At 31.4% G+C, this 22,311-nt stretch overlaps 2 protein-coding genes across 4 annotated transcripts; both read right to left on the bottom strand.

Moving 5' to 3' along the window:
* Window positions 1–1,192: 1,192 nt before the first annotated feature.
* LOC121229511 (replication factor C subunit 5) lies at window positions 1,193–5,318 on the bottom strand. The gene is made up of 9 exons (XM_041114072.1): window positions 4,940–5,318; window positions 4,425–4,641; window positions 4,099–4,178; window positions 3,859–4,018; window positions 3,103–3,184; window positions 2,531–2,660; window positions 2,359–2,422; window positions 2,204–2,272; window positions 1,193–1,476 (listed from the first exon to the last, which is right to left on the bottom strand). Exons 1-9 carry the CDS (start codon window positions 5,127–5,129, stop codon window positions 1,377–1,379), a joined length of 1,092 nt encoding a protein of 363 aa, XP_040970006.1. The 5' UTR covers window positions 5,130–5,318; the 3' UTR covers window positions 1,193–1,376.
* A 3,419-nt stretch (window positions 5,319–8,737) lies between these two features.
* LOC121229510 (ADP-ribosylation factor 1) lies at window positions 8,738–11,031 on the bottom strand. 3 transcript variants are annotated; one of them, XM_041114071.1, is made up of 5 exons: window positions 10,771–11,031; window positions 10,582–10,644; window positions 10,119–10,193; window positions 9,130–9,193; window positions 8,738–8,962 (listed from the first exon to the last, which is right to left on the bottom strand). In XM_041114071.1, exons 1-4 carry the CDS (start codon window positions 10,892–10,894, stop codon window positions 9,174–9,176), a joined length of 282 nt encoding a protein of 93 aa, XP_040970005.1. In that variant the 5' UTR covers window positions 10,895–11,031; the 3' UTR covers window positions 8,738–8,962; window positions 9,130–9,173. The 3 variants fall into 3 exon arrangements, with proteins under 3 accessions (XP_040970005.1, XP_040970003.1, XP_040970004.1); XM_041114069.1 differs by having other exon boundaries at window positions 10,863–10,999; XM_041114070.1 differs by having other exon boundaries at window positions 10,582–10,659; window positions 10,771–10,975.
* Between the last annotated feature and the right edge of the window lie 11,280 nt (window positions 11,032–22,311).

The raw sequence follows: 22,311 nt of genomic DNA, 5'->3' as shown, positions 1-22,311 counted from the left end.
CCTTTCTTTTTTAATATGTGTCATATTTTGGGTGTCTATATTCGCTGTACATATAACTAAAGTATAAAAACATGAACCTGTAAGAAAAGGCATTTACCATTGATATGTGGTAGGTCCTTGTACTTTATACTTTTACAAAATTTGAAATTAGTCTATTTAAAATGTTAAAATTTAAGTTTTCTTACTTTACTGATTTAAAAAATTAAGTCTGATTAGATTGTTCTCATGATATTGCATAAGACTTGACAATTTTTAACGAAAATTACCCATGATAATTATAATACTCTAAGATTAACTAATTATAGCATACTTTAACGTGGAAATTATCAACCCTAATATTTTTTCTCTGCCAGCATAACCAAGTATCGATCATTTGAATCTTTTCTATAACAGTTACAATAACATTGTATAAAAGCATTTCATGGATAATTAAATTCTTATGCTTTATTTTTATTCTTTAAACAATTTTCTATTTAACCACCATAAACAACACGTAGAATTTTTTTTTTCTAAATTAATTCTTTCTAATAATTTTCTCTTACTTTAATAAAATTAATTTTATTAAAAATTAATTAATATATTTTTAATAAAACATTTAAATTTAAAAAGTTATTAATCTCGTTTATTAATAAAAATACTTTTTTTAATAAATGAAAATTGCATTCTGTAATTTTTTTAAAAACTATAATTTAAATCTCACTGATTAATAAATATTATACTTTATTAACTTCAAAATAATAACCAAATATTATCTAAATCTCAAACATTACCATAGATGTATAACAATCACTTCTTTATAACAATCAAAACCTTAGACAAATATATAATGTTATAGAAAATGTTGATTGTATTCACTTGCATCCCTATAATATGACGAGATTTAAAATAAAATAAAATAAAATAACCAATCAATCAAAATGCATAACGTAGTTGCAGTAACGGCTGACATGCAAAGTACATGAAAGTCGTACTAACTTTTGATTGAGTAGGGCAACTATATTTACTTCCTAACCTTGGCCTCTTGTCCTACTTACTACATCAGAAAGGTGCACTGAAAAAGAACCATGTGGAACTACAATGAAGATGCAATGCCTCTAAAACTTGAGCCTCATTTGTTCCTTCAAAATAAATCACTTTACCATAAGCTAAGCATTGTTTAAGAAGCAAAACATGAAGGATTTGAGAGCTCATAAGAAGCAAAAATCACTGCAAAAAAATAAATAAATAAACATCTTTAGGGCCTGAAAACTACATTCTTTAGGTATTCACGATTCATGGACTACATAAGAAAAACACTTTCTATTTGTCAGAGGCTTAAATCATACAGAAAGAACATTATGAGATTGGGAGAAGAAACAAGGCCAAGCTTGAAACAGCTACTTCACTGCCGCAACTAGGGCAGATCTAGCATTTGCGAAAATAGCAATGAGAGATCCCAGTTGCAACTTATCACTGCACCCAAAACTCAATCGATACCTGCAAATGGTAAGACATATCAATTGAAGCCATTAGCTACTACTATCTGATATACTTTCCACAATCAACACCTATTATACAATATCAGGAACAGAATGAAATATGATTATCAAATTAACATCTCTTTGAACATATGAAAACAAAGAGATATTTAATCGTCACTTCTTTCATGATTCTAAAACAATGCCAATAGCATTTTTACAGGTTTACATACCATCTACTAGTCAATTGTTCTTCAATCTCGTATCTAAGCGTATTTATGTTGATGAAGCAAAGTTCCACATTCAGGCCCCAATTAGAACATTCAACAACTTGGCCAAAAAGTTTGTCAAAAAAAAAACCTTGGCCAAAAAGGAAAAAGGAAAACTTCCAACAGCTAACAAAAAGCCTTAGTAAAGGAAATAAAAGATCTCAAATGTGGCGGCTAGCAATAATAAATAAAATCAACTAATGGAGCTTAAACATCATTTGGCTAAGAATGCTCTAAATGAAACTCCAAATCAAGAACTTACATAATACTTGCAATAAAAGTCTTAAGCTATATACTAAATAAATTATGCTTATTTACCAAATTGTCTTGGGCGTACTTCTCTTTCTTTTTGGTTCTTTTATAATTATAACCAGTTTTATGATACATTCATTGTTCAGAGCATCAAATATTTATCAATTATTTATGTCTTAGCTGAGAGAGAGAGAGAGAGCAGTAGCAGCAGAAATAAGTACTTACTCTATGTCTGCCAAGTCATTGATTAACTGAACTCTAACATCTGAGGGCATTTTAATCTTAAAAACAAACCTGTTAAAAAGTGTAGTGCATGAATAATCACCCAAAAAAAAATTAAAGAGTAGCCATTTATAAGTCAAAACAGACATGGCACTTACATTGTCACTTCCCTTACAATATCGATCAGGGCAAATCCTTTCCTAGTCTTTGTTTCAGATACTCCTACAGAGAGTTAACCAAAGAATAAAGAAACAGTTTTAAAGAGAATAAAAAGTAGCTCTACAGACAAGAATTTCACTAATTGCACAACAGAGAGATTGAGAGAAATACGTTTGAAACTCTCCGCAAATGACTCATTCAGAAGCCAGTAAGATATTTGCTCGATGTCTTTAGGCAATGGATTTCCAGTACAGAGATACACGGCTTCTTCTGTAATCTTCTGAGAAGCCATGTGTGTTGACTGCATGCAGCAAAAAAGTCATTAACATGCCACTCTTGCACATTCATGAATAACACCGACCACTTCATAAAAATAGGCATCTTACTCGCCCAAATCCCCGTCAATAAGGAAAATAATGTCTATTCATGCACTTGAGCATTTGGTTCAGAGACATCCCCATAGGAGCCTGCTTTAAATCCCCCTTCCCCAAGTGGAAAAAAGAAATCCATCCTATCCAATTAAAACTAGTGTTCACATCACCTAAACACATAAATTAGACAAGGCTACACCACCCCTCTGAAGAGCAATGAGATAATGTGGTAATGTAACACCACTTCTGCCACAAAGCAAATAACAGATCGAAGCCAACCTGTTGTTTCTCTGACTTACGCTTCTTAAACAAGTAACTATCATTGTAAAACAATTTACGCAGAAACAGTATAGGAATAAGTAGTTTAAACACCTGCAAAATGTTCAAAGCCTTTCTCATGTCACCATTGCTAAGCCGTACTAGTGCTGCCAAGCCACTATCAGGTACATCAAGCCTGGTCCAATGAAGTGAAAATTGGTAACCGTATTCAGGTGAAAGATTCAAAGATATGATCCAAAGAACAAAAGGTAAAGCCATTTAAATACGCTAATACACGGATTTTCATTCTTTTACAACTCTAATAGAAAAATTTGCAATTGACTTGAGCCAAGCTACGCTTTAAAACTTTCAACCCACAACTAGTTATTTATTTATGCAAGCTTGAACCAAGCCCGAAAAATGCAAACTCCAGCTTAACAGTTGGTATGAACAGTTGGTAACAACAGGAAGCAGGAAAAAGTTATTTATAATCTGACAAATCAACAGGGTGATAAGGTTTTAAATGGGAAGTGATCAAGGATCAAAGTATCAAACGGGGTCTTTGAATTAAGTTGAAGTGAGCTGCAAAACCTTAACAAGCCAAACATTGAGAACATAAATTATAAGAAAACTTCTATTGAGTTATAGTACTGGCAAAAAGGAAGCATAGGTAAAAACTACAAGCAAGACTTATCTTGCACTCTAGTAAGCTCATATACTTTGAATAATTTTAGCTGATTATCACCCAGTAAAGCAACTCATTCCCACCCCTCTTTACCACACAAGAGAGCACTTAAATTAGGAACACTTCACTCCAACCCAAAGTTGAGCACAAAAAAAATGAAAGACAAAATGAAACATGATAGTTACCTTTCAGCCTGTATAACATGTTTAAGTCGCTCAGTGACATGAATAGGATCAAGAGGTGCAAATCGGAACCGAGTACATCTGGACTGTAGTGCTGGAATGATCTTGTTGACGTGATTACAGATCAGTGCAAATCTCGTATTCTTTGTATATTTCTCAATAACTGCAGACAGTGATTCAAACGTAGGCATGAAGAAATAATAATTTGTCAACAAGATAAAGCTGGTCAAGAAAACATTATACCTCTACGCAAAGCAAATTGGGCATCCTTTGTCATAGCATCAGCCTCATCAAGTAAAATCAATTTCACTGATGACTTCGCCCTGTAAGAATATTAACATTAACCATCAATACGTTACCCTTGCAAAGCATTTATTCAAACCTAAGATAATCAAATGATAAGCTCTGGAAAAAGGTAGTCACAAATGCCTGAGCAATATCAGCAGCAACACAAAAGAACAGCTGGATTTAAACAACTACAAGTAAATTCTGTAATCCCAAATTCATAAATAGCCAGTGGTTGTTGTCAATCTAATGCATATCAATTGCACACAACAAAAGGAATTTACCCAAATGAGAAGCTTTGGGTGCTAGCAAAATCTTGAATCTGTTGCCTAACAACATCAATTCCTCTATCATCTGAAGCATTCAACTCGAGAATCATATTACGATACTGTGATCCATAAAGCTTCCGTGCAACAGCCAGAATGGTAGATGTTTTGCCAGTTCCGGGAGGACCATACAATAGAAGATGCGGCAATCTGTTCTCGCTTGTAAGCCTATCAACTAATTTACACCAACAAAAACCGAGTAAATAATTTGTTACAAGATATCGAGTAAAACATCATCAGAATCCCTTCAATTAACGAAGCAGACTGTTTATATTAACCCAAAATCTTTTACTAAATTACAGCTATAAAAGAGGAATACGAAAAGTTCGAAGTCGCTAACTTCGTTCCTCCATCATTTCTCCTTCTTTACCCCTATAATCACAGTAAAACTTTAAAGAAAAGTGGGAGGAGGGAAGCAAATCAAGAAATACATTTTTAAAAAAAACCCTAGGTATAGAGAGAAAATGAATTACTGGTGTCAAGGATGTCGCGGTGAGCGGCTACGTCGGCGAGTGACTGAGGACGGTACTTCTCGACCCAGGGAGTGGGTTTGGTATCAGCGGCTGTGACGAGACCTTTGCCCTTGTTAAGCTTTTGAGAGTTGTTTTGTTTCTGGTGGTTGTCGTCTTCGTCGATATCCATCAGAGAAACTACTTCCACCATCGCCGTATAGCTTCTTCTACGTATTTTTCTGTCTTTTATATATATTGTTACGAACGTGGCCGTTCGATCTTCGCCGTTGGCTGCGGCTGATGAGAATATTGGGGTTTTACTTTACTCGCGGTGGTATTTTTCAAGAGTAGGACTGTCTGATGGCGCCAACCCTGTTTTTGAAGCGCGCCTTTTTCTACTGTTCGGTTCGGTTCGGTTCGTCCGGTTATATTTATTTTTTTCTTCCTTTTTCTTTTTCTTTTTAATCAAATTTTTCTGGTAAAATTTTTTAAATGGATAAAGCATTATACAGTTCCCAAACTGGACAATTTTCCTCAATTTAATCCCTAAATTTTTTTTATCCACATTAATCTTAGAACTTAGCGATTTTGCCATTTTGCCAATGTGATGATGTAGCATTATGAGGTTATGTCACATGATCACCTAAAAAATTATAATTTTTAATGAAAATTTTAGACAATAACATGGCACAATCTTAAAATACTATATCATCACATAGATCAAAATTGGAAAAAGAAATTGTCAAATTTAAAGACTAATGTCAACCCCAAAAAGTTTCAAAGCCTAAGTTGAAAAAATTGGGAAAACTACAAAAATGATCACTCAATTATGCTTTTCGTTCTATTTTGATCGCCCAACAATTAATTTTTTATTCAATAACTACATTTTTCGAAATTAAATATTTTAATTACTTTAGGTTGATGTGAGCTTTTTTTATTGGTCTAATAACAAAATTAACCCTCTAATATTTACACATTCTTTTATTTTTCTTCTAAATATTAAAAAGGCTTAGTTAAATAAGAAGCCCTTAAACTGTCATTTGTTTAAATTGGGTTTCTAAAGTTTTTTTTTATCAAATCAAGTACCTAAACTTTATTCTGTAATTAAATTGGCCCCTATCATTGCAGTTTACTAAAAAAATTTGAAGTCAATTAGGGAGAGCCACGTCACCATATTATTAAAATCTAATTAAATAAAAAAATGTATCAATATTTATATTAGTATTAAATAAAAATAATTACATTAATATTAAAAAATTAAAACAAATACCTCCCTCCCTCTCTCCCACAGTTTTCCTCTCACATCATGCCATTGAACCAACCTTGGCTCACCTTTCGGTTTTGGTCTCAGCCCAGCAAATCTCTCCCCAGCCCAAACCTGAACTAATTGATGAAATGGTGACCCAAGGGTAACGCTTAAACACCTCCTCTTTCCCCGTTTTGGTTGAAGTTGTAATTGTAGCTTTCAACAAAAGTCTCTACAAATACTAGCAAGTACGGCGGGTGCTAAAGGGAGCTTTGTCCCTCTAGCCAAATGAATTGCAATGGAGAAGATGGAAAGGGGTAGAAGGAGAGGGAGAGGGACGGGGTGAGGGAGGAAGAGGAATATTTTTATTTTATTTAATATTAACATAAATTTTTACTTAATTAGATTTTAATTATATGATGATATGGGACTTCCTCATTGATTCCTGATTTTTTTTAACGGCTGAAACAATAAAGATCAATATTAGTATCTAAATTAATAAATTTTGTAAATGTTAATAGTTAAATTTTTATTTTTTATTTAGAATTCGAACTAAAATGAGAAAACTACGTACATTAAGAGCTAAATTTGTTAAATTTTTTTATATTTAGGATAAATCGATTAAATATGTAAACAATTGAGGACTAATTTTATTATTAGACCAATAAAAAAGGCCCCACATTAATTGAAAGTGACTAAAATAATTAATTTTGAATAGTTTAGTGATTAAATAAAAAAAATTAACAGTTGAATGACAATAAAAGACATAATTGAATTACCATTTTCATAGTTTACCTAAAAAATTATCAAATTTAAAGATTAAATGTTGAAATCAATTCTTCACATTGTTTTTATCTAATTATAATAAATTGTGTTAAATATTTGGATAACATTCATATATTACTTTATTTTGATATTTTATGTAAATTACTTTATTCGATAATTAATTTTTTATCTCGTGCTATGTATGAGTTTATTGTATGTATCTATTAAATTTTATTAATTTATTAATTTAAAAAATAAATTTAAAATATGTAACATTTTTCAAATATTTAAGCAATATTAGATTTAATTAATATTTTAAAAATTTTATTCAAATTCGTAATTACTATTAAGCGGCTATTTGAAACTAAATGTAACAATTAAAATTTAATAGGAACTAATATAATAATTTTTAAAAAGTAATTAAATCCATAAATTTGGAAGAGAAATTAAATTGTGTACTATTAATATTTAAAAAATTCATGAAGCAAGTAAAAAAAATGTGTATGTCAAATGTTTAAAAAAAAATACAATGTTAACATTAGTATAAGTCTAAGGCTTGCTTCAAATGACATTTTACCTTCAAAGTGCAAGTTGATTACTTTGTCTTCACCCTCAACACTAAATTTATTGAATGAATTATCACTCCCCATGGCTGCAACGTAAATTATAAATCAAAATTTTTGAACATATAATAACAAATGATGCAAAAAAATAGGATAATTACGTAATTATAGTTTTTTTTTCAACAATTTCATTATTTGTTTTGATTATATCTACTTTTGTAATGGTCTAAATTTATTTAAAGAGAAATTTATTTTAATATTTTTGCATTGATATTGATATGATAGGAAAATCGTATGAAAATATCGATAGAAAAATTTTATTGATTTAGTGGTTAGTTAGAAAAAAAAATTATTGAAGAAATTGGGTAAAAAGAATGTATCGAGACCTTGATCTCGTAAAACCGAGTTAGAAATATTTTTATAAATATTTATGAAATATTTTTATAAATATTTATGAAATATTAGTAATGTGGTATTAAAATTTCGTTAAGAAATTTTACAGTACGTTTGGTTCACTATAATGGAATAAGGTTGTAATTGAATAGAACTGTAATCAGTAATTCAACTGTTTGGTTGAATGGAATGGAATAGAACTGTAATAGTATTCTTGTGTTTAGTTGAATGGAATGATGTTGTAATAACATAAGGAAAAAAAAAACAAAAATGACCAGAATACCCTCAGCAAAATTTTTTTAGGTAGACGATTATTGTTATTGTTATTAAATTTTAATAAAATTATTATTAAAATTAATTTAATAAAAATAATAAAAAATTTAACCATATTTTAACATAATTATTATTAAATATAACTTAATAAAATAATATATAATTTAATAAAATTCTTAATATAATTATTATATAAATTAAAAAATCATAATTATTATTATGTTTTTATCCGTTTTTTGTGTCGTTTGTATTTCAATTATTTTTTCTACCCTCTCTTAATTATGTGTCATTTGATTAGTATTCATATTGTTGCAAGAGTAAGAGAATGTGAATTATCTAGATTGTAAGAGAACGTGAATTGCATAGAGTGTGTTTATCTTTGTATTTAATAGTGAAAAAATATTATGAATAATTCCATAAGATATATTCACATAATTTATTAATGATAAATTCCAACCAAAATAACTGAAATTGAAATTCAACAACAACATGGAGGCCATGATAGTTTTGGTCAAATAGTCATAGCCCAAATATAAAATATAATGAACAAATTCACATGCATGTAGAAAGATCATTAGCTACTGGTCAAATACAAAATATAATGATAGATTTGGTCAAATAGTCATAGCTCAAATACAAAATACAAAATAATACTAATTATCACCATAGGATCTTTAGTAGCAGAAAGATCATTAGCTACTGGACCTTTTTGTTTAGCTAAACTTCTAGAATTTGCAATCAGGCCAAAATGTCTCCTACGTGTAGGATCTACTGAAGACCAACCAGAAGGTCTGGTCTCTTCACCTGTGGAAAATCTACCATATCATCATGTTGCTCCAGATAGACCATGGGGCATTATCTAAAAATACTATGTGACTGAATAGACATAAATAAAAGAAATAATCAAGTAAAAAATAAACTATTGCAATATATGACCAGACAAAATCAAGAGCAAGAAAAATAGAACATGCCTGACTGACTATCAGCAATTGCACCTGCAGGAGGTAAGTCAGAGCTAGTTGCACCACCAGGGCCCTGGAAAACATTTAAAAATGCAACATACAATCAATAAAAACTAGTCAAATGTGATGCAAAGTGGATTATTACCCTTAGAGCTCTCTTCTTCAGCTTGTTCATTATAGAAAATTGTTTGAGCCTAGCTTTTACAGTCTCACCCAACAGAACGTTGGGTGCTTTCTTGGCATTTTGTAGCCATGGATGATTTTTCATGCATAGAAAACATATATCAACATAAATAAAGCATGCAACATGTACAGAAGGTTTCCAAGCACTTCTTGTACTGTAAGATGCTGCTTTGGATTAGGATTAAGCATTTTCTTTACAAGGTCCTTTGCATTGTCCGAAACCTTAGGCCATGGGTCCCTCTTAAAGTCAATAGCAGAGTGAATAATTGCTTGTGTCACCCCCTGCTCAGTCTCTGTATGCAGACACGACTAGCCAGTTTAGATATAAGAATACCTCTAAAAGGGCATGAAATTCTTCCTTGTCTATTCCAATTCTATCAGTGCCACTTAAATCAACAACATAAATTATTACTTGTGTATTTGGGAAATAGCATCTCCAATATGGCCTGTAAAAGATGCAGATTAAAAAGAAAAGTGGAAGACAAGTGTTGGAGGGTGGTAAAGTCAATCAGCGTGTTCAACAAGCAGCAATTTGCCCGATGAAAGGACTAAAATCATCACAAAGAAAGCAAATTGGCGATGAAAAATTCTAAAAAACAAAACTCCTTCATGAGTAAATAAATGAAAAATGATGAATCTTCTTTCATCTCACCTTATTGTCCAGCTAAAGAGCAACCAGAAAAACCCACAAGATATCCCCATATCAGAATTAAATAAATAGAGGAAGCAAAGTAACTTAGAGGTTGCATATCCATTAGTTAAAAGACACACCACAACAGTTAAAGCTACTTTAACAAATCAATTGAAAATCTCACCTGTACCAAAAGTATTGGGATGTTTCCTTGAGAACACATAGCTTAAAAACAAGTACCTGATGCTTGTCTGACCACCTGCAAAAAACAAAACTACATTTGATTTAAACTGGAACAAAGAGTTAAATGAATGTTACAACTTTATAGAATCTCACAGCTGATAAGCAAAACAGAGTTACATGTTTAAACTCAACAACTGAAACAATTTCTCTGTAAATTTAAGCCACAAAAGTTTCTGCTGATATAATCTTATACAATTCAAACTGTAACTAAAATTCCAAAGGCCTTGTGGCAAATGCCAAAGCAAGCAGGTCAACCGGATAACTATAAGATCAAAAATGAAATTCAATGATTCAATTTTAAGTAAAAGGATTAAGGCAAATTTCAATGATTCGATAAATTAAATTGAACTCCATTTGTATAAACTACATTAATTGTTATTTCAGATTTATTAACGTTAACTTACCTAAATCCCATACTTGAAACTTGATGTTGTTGTATTGTACAGTTTCTACATTAAACCCAATCGCTGCAAAAAAAAAAGCTCAAAAAAAATGGCGCATCGAAGTTGTCAGTCATTTAGAAAAAAAAATGAAGACCCAAAACAAGAATGATAGAAAAGAATTGAGAGAGTAGTCGGCAAAGGCAAACCTACTTGGAATTCTAGAGACTACCTCACCCATCTGAAGCCGATCTGTTGGAAGATGATCAAAATAATAATTAAAAAAAATAGAATATGGCCCTAACCTGAGAGGGCGAAGGCGTCGATGGCGAGGCATCGATGGAGCATCAGATGTGAAGAAGGGTAAAGTTAGTGAAAAGGCTGGAAGGATGTAACACCCTTAACCCCAAACCCTCGTCGGAATAGGGTTACGAGGCATTGCCAGACAAATTAGACAACTTACAAAATAATTCACAAATAAATAATAATATTCATAGTATAATATAATAGTTAAGTCCTAATAATACACGCTTGAAGCCAAAACATAAATTTAAAATTGAAACGGAACTTGTTCAATTTTTTCGGAATTTTTTTTCGTAATTTAATTTTTTTCTTTTTTAAATTTCGACAGCATTTCTGCTTATTTTTACATAAAACCCCCTGCAAACTTTAAACTCAAAAACAAACCAATATCAATACTCCAACCAATGATTAAGTATACTCAATTACATCCAATTTATATCAAAATAATAATTTAATACCTTAGTTTAAACAATATAACATGTTAGTATCTATGTATAATTAATAATATTTATTTCATTTCAATTATTTAATACCAAATCTACCATTTCATAACTTTATATCATATTCATAATCCAAAACATTATAATCATTTATATACAACCAAAATCATTTAACTTAATGTATACATATAATTTATATGCAACTACCTAGTACATGCCACTTAACCAAATGAAGAAATACATCACCAAAATCTTTTTGTTGGAGTCGAGTTTGTTTTGGATGTTAGACCGATCCAAAACTCTAATAACCTGCGCACGGAAACAACCGTACGCTGAGTATTTCATACTCAGTGGTATTACTATAAATCAATACTATTTAACATTAATAAATTACAAACATCAACCATAAATTTATTATTTATTTAAACTAATTATATATAATTATATTACTTCATAAATCTTAAATTTATAATTCATTCTTTTTTCATACCAACTCAATTCATAATTTAGTTCATACGTTCTTTATTATACTTTTCAATAGTACCAAAACAAATAATCTCATTTTCAATATTTCATTTCAATTATTTACCCTATTAACAAGGCTCGGACTTTAACAGATACGCGGATTCCACCCAAACACACCCGAAATATTATAAATCTCCATAACACACCAGTAATACATTAATTGCCTATTCGGATAAACTGAAGTATATAATAACAGAAACATCTTCTCGGCCGAGCTACAATCTCCTCATCACATCACAAATCCAATGGCATGCCATTTGTATCAAATCTAGTCCAACAAGTTAATAGGGTATTATTTTACTTTTCTAATTTCAATTTCATTTACACAAAAAATTTCAATACTCAATCAATTCTAATATCTATTATCTTAATTCATATACAAATTAATTTTCACACATACTTATATTTAAATTTAAATATAATAGTTACCTTATCTTAATTATTCTATATCTATAAATTCAATATACATTTAATAAACAGTTTGAGTTATAGTAATACAAACCCGAAACACGAGTTTACTCCTCAACGATCTTTTCTTTTCCTTTGGATGCCGATGCCTTTTTTTCTTTGTTAGCTACGAAAAAAAAAATAATAACAATTTACATTATTAATTACAACATTAATTTAATAATTAATTGAATTTTTATTCAATTTATTCCCTAATTCTCATTTAATCCTAATTAACTCTTTTATTTGTTTAACTTAATTTATACTTCATTTCTACTCAATTTCATTCCATGTTCACCCTAACAATCTAATATTCATTATAAAACCCTAATTTAAAATTTCTTTCAATTTAGTTTCCTAAAACACAAAACTTATAGCTTCTTTTACAATTTAATCCCTTTTTCAATTTCTAACTTAAAATCCATTCAATTAAATCCCTAATTCTTCTTTTTCTTCAACATGAACTTTGTTTAAAAGCTTTTAAACTTTCAAACTATCAAATTAATTTCATCAAAACATTGTTTTAAGACTTCTAAAACATCAAAATTAAATAGAAAGGACTTAAATGACTTACCAATCAAAGCTTTAAACCTTAAACTATTAGTTTTTCCTTTTTCTTTTCTTTCCCCTTTTCTTCCTGCTCTGTTTCGAATGTCTCTGTTCTTTCTTTCCTTTATTTCTTTTTATTTCATTCTTTAATTCTTTTATTTACTTAATTAACATATATTATAATATATTTATTTTAAATATCTATTAAGCATTTAATTATATACACACAAGTGTACACCATCAATACCATACATTTGTCACCATTTATTTTATTTTATTTTCTTCACACAAGTATTTAATAATTTAATTATTTAATTAACAAATATCTTTTACTTTAATATTAAGTAACTTAATTATTTTATTACAAGTGTACATGTATCTATTTATTACAAATGTACCAATATTTTTATTACAATTGTCATTATTCAATTTGTTTGTCAAATAAAAATTTCATAAATTAATTATTTAATTAATAAATATCTTTAACTTAATAATAATAATAATAATAATAATAATAATAATAATATAAAACCATACTAATAATTAATAATAATAATAAAATCTTAGATTTTTTTAATGCATATGGCGCCTAATCTTTTGTAAATAGTTTAATTACCATTTTAATCCTTTTTATTTTCTATTACTTTAGAATTAAACTTTTACCCCTTATTCAATTTAGTTCTTTTTACTAATTTCTCTAAATTAAGCTAAATTCACTTAATTAAAACCTAATTAGACACGCTACTAAACTCATAAATATTTCTAATAAGTATTTTCGAACTTATTTCACTAAGGCGGAAGCCCTATAACTCACTTTTCCGGTGCTCGTAAATTTTGGGTCATTAAAAAGGAAATGGGAAAAAGAACGAAAAAAAGAAGAAGAGGTTTTAGACGTGAGGAAGGGAGAAGGGTAAAGTTGAAACTGAGATGTGAGGAATGGCTATTCTGTGGGTAGGGTGCCGAATGCTATTCAGCGTGTTTAGTGGAAATAGAAGAGGGATTGAATAAGGTTGTAATAGGCATTACAGCCAACCAAACATTGGTTTGGTAGTGGGCCCATTGAATTGGGCTGTAATCTATTCCTATTACACCTAACCAAATATAATGTTAATGTTTAGGTAGTCAATTAAATGGAAATAGCTAAATTGGAAAATGAGTAAAAGTGGCTGGGATGATTAAATAGCTTAAGTGTCTAATGAGAAAGTATTTAAAAGGCAATTAGACCTAAAATTTATTTGGACTTAACGGCAAGGGAATGAAATCAGTAAGAAAATGGATGATTTAAGGGCAAAATTGGAATATTGCATAATTAACTAAATAAAATTAGGACTAATATGGAAATATCTAGATTTCTTGTGATTTCTTTTCATTCTCATCAGCCAAAATGCCATAGGAGGGGTACTTTAAGCTAGTATTTTATAATTTTTGCACCAAGTGAGTTAATCATTGCATTTTTCTTGTAATTTTTGTGTTTTTAAGACATTTACAACTAGGTCCTACTATTAAACTCATTAGTTTTTGATTTCATAGATGAAATTGAAAGTCACTATGGTTGAATGCCGTAAGTTTATGATGAAATAACATGAAATTGAAGCTTTAATCTATTTATGAGATGATTTTATTAGGTAATTTCAATAGAAATTGATTTTTAGGACCTAATTGTGAAAAAGTTTGGAATTAAAGTCTAGTGCTAAAATTCTGATTCCCAAGGGTTATAAAGTGGTTTAAAGTGATAGAATAGAGTGTTAATTGAGAAAAATCATCTCATTTGAGAGGTTAATTGAGTAGGGACGAAATTATCATTTATTAAAAGCTTAGGGGAAAAATGGTAATAAACATCTTGCACTAAAACAGTTTTGGACAGCAGCAGTAAGCTAACTTTGAAAAATCACCATAAATTGTGAAAATCGAATTAGAAGATGAATAAAACATGGAATTAAATCTTATTAAGCCTAGTTTCTCATAGAAGAAACGGTGTAAAAAATGGAATTGTAAATCATGAGATATAATAAAATTTGTGAGACAAGGTCATAATGAATTCGGGTTCCCGTGTTCTGACTTTGGAAATTCATCAAAAATTGGAGAAAAATAATTAGGGGTTAAATTTTACATGGTTAAATTATTAATGAGTCTATTTTCAATAGAAACAAACTGAAACATTATCTAAATTTTTTACTATGAGATGATTAATTTTTAGCAAAAAAAGTAGAAGCTGTCAAACAGCAGAACAGGGGTAAGTTTGAAGTTTTTACTGTACTTATTTGCTAAACCAAAAATTCTAAAAAATTTATGGTAGAAATCTATTTGAATCTAGTTTCAGAAACATTAAGCGGTTTTTAATTTGAAATTATGTAGCTTGAGATATAAATAATTTAGTGACTACGACTCAAGTAGACAGCTTTAAATGAACTATAAATAATAGTGGAATTATAGAGAATGTTACATATGAACATGAAATGTATTAGATTGATGATTAAATTTATTTATTTAGATCCAGAAAGTTCAAATACTAAGTTAGATCGAGGAAAGGAAAAAGTTTGGGATTAGTATTAGAGCTACGGTTTAGCTAGTTCTCGGGCTGACATAGCAAATACGGGATTAGCTATACATGCCATTTAAATTATTATTAATAGTGTGATATCTCCTGACTATTTAAATGTGTTTTTTTTATAGTAAATGCCTGTCGAATGAGCTCAATTCGAGGAAGTCGGGAGTCATGCTCCAACCCCGGAAAGGGAACAAAGAGAAGTTGAAGCTATTAGTAGTAAAAGGTCTAAGACAGATGACCAAAGTGAAGAGGTTAAAATGGATTTCTTTCAAATGATAAATGAATGGTTTAATCAATATGTGAGAACTAACCCTGGAATACAACAAGCTCAAGCTCTCTCCCTCCTCCTCACCGGTTCCCGAGATTCCACAGGGTACAGGTACCGAATCTATCAAAAAAGGGAAAGCTCCAGTTGATAAAATCAGAAAATATGGGGCAAAAGAATTCAGAGCTGCAATTGATGATGATTCCGAATGGGATAAGTTTTGTTTAGAAAATACTACTCGATTTTTGGATGAATTATCATGCACACCAGAAGAATGTCTGAAATGTGTTGTCTCACTGCAAAAAGACACAGCTTATCATTGGTGGAACACTAAAGCTTTGGTAGTTTCAAAAGAAGAGATTACCTGGGAGTTCTTTTAGAACAAATTTAAAAAGAAATATATCAGCCAGAGGTTTCTTGATTAGAAAAGAAAAGAATTTATTGAGCTGAAACAAGGTAACAGATCGATATCTGAGTATGAAAGAAAATTTGTTCGATTGAGTAAATATGCTCGGGAATGGGAACAATCAGAAGTCGAGATGTGTAAGCGGTTTGAAGAGGGACTGAATAAAGGTATCAAGTTACTGATTGGAATACTTGAAATCTAGGAGTTTGCTACACTGGCTGCACCAGCTTATAAAGCAAATGATTTGAGTAAAGAGAATAAATAAGCTGAAAGGGAAGCTCGGGTTTTTAGCAAAAGACCGATGGGAAAATTTCAGTCATCTTCTGTTACAAAGAAATTAAAGAAGTACTCTGATCGATCTACTTCTATGACAGGCTATTTTGGAAAGGAATTCAACTTTTTTTTCACCCCTTTCTGGATAATCTCTAAGGCAATGATTAAATGAACTGCATCGGTAACAAGCCCCACTTTTCAGCCGGTATTCTCCAAAATGAGCTTTATTACAGTACTGGCATCTCAGCTTAGGACTGCCGACACTATCCATACTAGTCATAGACGGAATGGAAGATCTCGAGTTAGTGCGTTGGAAGCCCCGTTCCTTTCCAAAATAGCCCATCATAAAAGTAGATCGATCAGAGTACTTCTTTAATTTCTTTGTAACAGAAGATGACTAAAATTTTCCCATTGATTTTTTGCTGAAAACCCGAGCTTCCCTTTCAGCTTGTTTCTTCTCTTTACTTAATTCCTCTGCTTTATAAGCTCGTTCAGCCAGTGTAGCAAACTCCTAGATTTTAAGTATTCCAATCAGTAACTTGATATATTCATTCAGTCCCTCTTCAAACCACTTGCACATCTCGGCTTCTGCTTGTAATCATTCCTGAGCATATTTACTCAACCGAACAAGTTTTCTTTCATACTCATATATCGATCTGTTGCCCTGTTTCAACTCAAGAAATTCTTTTCTTTTCTAATCAAGAAACCTCTGGCTGATATATTTCTTTTTAAATTCGTTCTGGAAGAACTCCCAAGTAATCTCTTCTTTCGAAACTACCAAAGCTTTAGTGTTCCACCAATGATAAGCTGTATCTTTTAGCAGTGAGACGACACATTTCAGACATTTTTTTAGTATGCATGATAATTCCTCCAAAACTCGAGTAGTATTTTCTAACCAAAACTCAGCCTATTTGGAATCATCATCAACTGCAGCTCTGAATTCTTCTACCCCATATTTTCTGATTTTATCAACTAGAGCTTTCCCTTTTCTTATAGATTCGGTACCTGTACCTTGTGGAATCTCGGGAACCGGTGGAGGAAGAGGAGGGGGAGCTTGAGCTTGCTGCATTACAGGGTTAGTTCTCACATATTGATTAAACCATTCATTCATCATAACTAGTATGGGTAGTATCGGCAGTCTTAAGCCAAGATGTCAGTACTGTAATAAAGCTCATTTTAGAGAATGCTGGCTGAAAAGTGGGATTTGTTACCGATACGGTTCATTTGATCATTTCCTCAGAGATTATCCAGAAAGGGACGAAAAAGAAGTTGAACAGACATCAAAGCCGAGTAATCTAGTTTCGGGGGGTAGACCGCCTTGACCATCCGGTAATGCCAGTGGTAGCCGAAGAGCTACGAAAGATACTACAGGCAGGCCTGATGTATGAGCACCTACTAAGACATATGTCCTTCGTGCCAGAGAATATGCCTCAGCACCCGATGTTATTACTTGTACTTTTTCTTTACTTGACACTGATATTACTGCATTAGTTTATCCCGGTTCTATGCATTTACATATATGTATTAAGCTTGCATGTGTTAAAGATTTATCTATTGAACCTATTAAATTTGTGGTTAAAGTCTCGAACCCCCTGAGCCAATCTGTTTTGGTGGATAAAATTTGTAAAAATTATCCATTAATGGTAAGAGGTTATTGTTTCCTGGCTAATTTGATGTTACTGTCATTTGATGAATTTGACGTGATATTGGGCATGGATTGGCTAACTCAGCATGATGCAGTAGTAAATTGTAGACAGAAATATATTTTGCTAAAATGTCAGAATGGCGAGTTACTCCAGGTTAAATCTGATCAGACAGAGGGGTTATCTGATGTGATTTGAGTGATGACAGCACAGAGGTATGTCAAAAAAGGGTATAATGCTTACTTGGCTTATATACTCGACACTAAGGTATCTGAGTTAAAGATGCAGACAGTGCCAGTGGTATGTGAATTTTTTGATGTGTTTTTAGAGGAATTATTAAAGTTGCCACCAGAAGGAAAAGTGGAATTTTCTATAAATTTGATTCCGAGAACTACTCCTATTTCCATAGCTCCGTACCAGATGGCTCCTACAAAATTAAAAGAGTTAAAGATACAGTTACAGAAACTTATTGATAAGGGTTTTGTTCGATCGAGTTATTCACTTGGGGTGCTCCTATTTTGTTTGTGAAAAAAAAAGACGGGTCTTTGAGACAGTGTATCGACTATCGACAGTTTAATAAAGTAACCATAAAGAATAAGTATATGTTATCCTAGATTGATGATTTATTTGATCAGTTGAAAGGTGCTGCAACGTTTTCAAAGATTGATCTTCGATCGGGTTATTATTAGCTAAGGGTAAAAGAGTCAGATGTGCCAAATAGCCTTCAGAACCCAGTAAGGGCATTATGAGTTTCTGGTTATACCGTTTGGGCTAACTAATGCACCTGCAGTATTCATAGATTTGATGAACTAGATATTCAGGCCGTACTTAGATAGATTTGTGGTAGTATTCATTGATGATATTCTAGTTTATTCTCGGGATGAAAAAAAAACATGCAGAACATTTGAGAATTGTGTTGCAAATTCTGCGAGAGAAGCAGCTATATGCTAAATTTAGTAAATGTAAATTTTGGCTTCAGAAAATGGGTTTTCTCAGACATATTGTATTCGCTGAAGGCATCGGGGTAGATCCGAGTAAAATCTCAGCTATTGTCAATTAGAGTCCACCGAATAATATATCTGAAGTTAGAAGTTTCTTAGGTTTAGCTGGTTATTATCAGAGATTTGTACAGGGGTTCTGTATGATAGCTTCTCCTATGACTCGATTATTGCAGAAAGATATAAAGTTCGAGTGGACTGATGAATGTCAGCAGAGTTTCAACCGATTGAAAGATCTACTAACAAAAGCACCAGTATTAGTGCAGCCTGAACTAGGTAAGGAAATTGTTATTTACAGTGATGCCTCATTAAATAGTTTAGGTTGTGTCTAGATGCAAGAAGGTAAAGTAATAGCCTATGCTTCAAGACAACTTAAACCAAATGAAAGAAATTACCCAGTACATGATCTTGAATTAGCTACTATTGTCTTTATGCTGAAGACATGGTGACATTACTTGTACGGTGAGAATTGTTATATTTATACTAATTATAAAAGCCTAAAATATTTGATGACGCAGAAAGATTTGAATTTGAAACAGCACAGGTGGCTTGAACTAATAAAGTATTATGATTTGATTATTGATTACCATTCGGGTAAGGCTAATGCTGTAGCTGATGCTTTGAGCCAGAAATCTTTATTTGCTTTGTGAGCTATGAATACCCGATTATCATTGTCTGATAATGGTTCAGTTATAACTGAATTGGAAGCTAGACCAGTGTTTCTACAAGATCTATGAGGCTCAGAAAAATGATGAAAAGTTATAGGCTAAACGGGCACAATGTGAGTCAGGTACTGATTCTGAATTTCAGGTTGTGATTGATAGTTGTTTGTTATTCAGAGGTAGGGTATGTGTACCTCAGAATACAGAGCTCATATAGAAGATTCTACACGAGGCTCACAGCGGTATTATGTCTATACATTCGGGGAGTAATAAAATGTATAATGATTTAAAAAAGATGTATAGGTGGTCAGGTATGAAACGTGATATCTCTGAGTTTGTATTAAGGTGTTTGGTGTGTCAGCAGGTTATAGCTGAACATCAAGTGCTTTCGGGGTTACTTCAGTCAATCATTATACCGGAATGGAAATGGGAAAGAATCACTGTGTATTTTATATCGGTGTTACCGTTGTTTCCGAGGAAGAAAGATGTCATTTGGGTGATTGTTAACCGATTAACAAAGTCAGCACACTTTATTCTGGTACGTATGAATTATTCTTTAAATAAACTGGTTGAATTGTACATATATGAGATTGTCAGGCTACATGGAGTGCCTATCTCCATTATATCAAATAGAGATCCCCGATTTACGTCTCGTTTCTGAGACAATTTGCAAGAAGCCCTAGGTGCTCAGTTGTATTTCAGCACTGCATTTCATCTTCAGACAAATGGCCAATATGAGTGTGTAATTCAGGTATTGGAAGATATGCTTCGATATTGTATACTAGAGTTTGAAGATAATTGGGAGAAGTATCTACCTTTGATTGAATTTGCTTACAATAATAATTATCAGTCCAGTATTAAAATGGATCCATATGGAGCTTTGTATGGTAGAAAATGTAGAACACCATTATATGACAGAGCTTAGTGAAAAGAAGATACATGGGTTGATTTGATCCGGGAAACAGAATAAAAAGTAAAAGTTATTCGGGATAGTCTAAAAGTAACTTCCGATCGTCAAAAATCATATGCCGATCTTAAACGAAAAGAGATTGAATTTCAGGTTGGTGACAAGGTATCTCTGAAAGTGTCTCATTGGAAGAAAGTTCTCCGGTTTGGTCGAAAGGCTAAATTGAGTCCATGATTTATCGGGCATATGAAATCATAGAAAGAATTGGATTGATCGCTTATCGATTGGCATTACCGCTGGAACTTGATAGAATCCATAATGTTTTTCATGTGTCTATGCTACAACGATATTGATCGGATCCTTCACATGTTATTTCTTCGACAGAAGTGGAGATTTAGCCGGATAGGAGTTACAGTGAAAAACCAGTTAAGATTTTAGCACAGGAGACAAAAGAGCTCAGAAATAAAAAGATAAATTTACTTAAAGAATTATGGCAAAAGCACGGGATTGAGGAAGTGACATGGGAATCGGAGGAGACAATGAGGAAACATTACCCGAACATCTTTACTAGTAAGATTTTCGAGGACGAAAATCCTTAAAGGGGAAGAGTTGTAATGACCTAAATTCAAGGTTATCGAAACAGTGGTTTCGTAACCATAAATTTGATTTAAAGAAAAATTTATTTTAATATTTTTGCATAAATATTGATATGATAGGAAAATTGTATAAAAATATTGATAGAAAAATTTTATCGATTTAGTGGTTAGTTAGAAAAAAAATAATTGAAGAAATTGGGTAAAAATAAGGTATCGAGACCTTGATCTCGTAAAACAGAGTCAGAAATATTTTTATAAATATTTCGTTAGGAAATTTTAATGTTTGGATAGTCAATTAAATGAAAAGTACTAAATTGGAAAATGTGTAAAAGTGGTTGGGATGATTAAATAGCTTAAGTGTCTAATGAGAAAGGAATTAAAAGGCAATTAGACCTAAAATTTATTTGGGCTAGATGGCAAGGGCATGAAATAAGCAAGAAACTGGATGATTTAAGGGCAAAATTGGAATATTGCATAATTAACTAAATAAAATTATGACTAATATGGAAATATCTATATTTCTTGTGATTTTTCTTCATTCTCATCAGCCAAAGCACCATAGGAGGGGTTCTTTAAGCTGGTATTTCATAATTTTTGCACCAAGTGAGTTAATCATTGTCTTTTTCTTGTAATTTTTGTGTTTTTAAGACTTTTGCAACTAGGTCCTACTATTAAATTCATTAGTTTTTGATTTCATAGATGAAATGAAAAGTCACAATAGTTAAGTACTATAAGTTTATGATGAAATAGCATGAAATTGAAGCTTTAATTTGTTTATGAGATGATTTTATTAGGTAATTTCAATAGAAATTGATTTTTAGGACCTAATTGTAAAAAAGTTTGGAATTAAAGTCTAGTGCTGAAATTATGATTCCCAAAGGTTATAAATTAGTTTAAAGTGATAGAATAAAATATTAATTGAGAAAAATCAGCTCAATTGAGAGGTTAATTGAGCAATGATGAAATTATCATTTATTAAAAGTTTAGGGGAAAAATGGTAATAAACATCTTGCACTAAAACAGTTATGTTTCATCAATTTTCAAACAATGAACATTCAAATTATATTCACATCAATAACATGCATTTCAAGCATTTAAGGATATAATTCAAGTTATACGAACTTACCTCGATACTTGTTCGTATACAAAAAAATCTACTAATCCTGAACTTTTTCCTTTCCTCGATCTAACT

This window comes from Gossypium hirsutum, chromosome A05 (genome assembly GCF_007990345.1).
Source record: "Gossypium hirsutum isolate 1008001.06 chromosome A05, Gossypium_hirsutum_v2.1, whole genome shotgun sequence".
NCBI classification, from domain to species: Eukaryota; Viridiplantae; Streptophyta; class Magnoliopsida; order Malvales; family Malvaceae; genus Gossypium; species Gossypium hirsutum.
The sequence above is the reverse complement of the archived record's forward strand: the minus strand, read 5'-3'. Positions and strand labels throughout refer to the sequence as shown.

Excerpts from the sequence above, each read along its gene's own strand:
- LOC121229510 (XM_041114069.1), bottom strand. The coding sequence starts at position 10,157 with ATGTGTTCTCAAGGAAACATCCCAATACTTTTGGTACAG. Across the intron at positions 9,194-10,118 it reads TCCCAATACTTTTGGTACAG|GGCCCTGGTGGTGCAACTAG; the intron begins GTGAGATTTTCA and ends AATGTTTTCCAG. Across the intron at positions 8,963-9,129 it reads AATTGCTGATAGTCAGTCAG|GTGAAGAGACCAGACCTTCT; the intron begins GCATGTTCTATT and ends GATTTTCCACAG.
- LOC121229511 (XM_041114072.1), bottom strand. The coding sequence starts at position 5,129 with ATGGTGGAAGTAGTTTCTCTGATGGATATCGACGAAGACGACAACCAC. Across the intron at positions 2,423-2,530 it reads ATTTGCGGAGAGTTTCAAAC|GAGTATCTGAAACAAAGACT; the intron begins GTATTTCTCTCA and ends AACTCTCTGTAG. Across the intron at positions 2,273-2,358 it reads ATTGTAAGGGAAGTGACAAT|GTTTGTTTTTAAGATTAAAA; the intron begins GTAAGTGCCATG and ends ACTTTTTAACAG.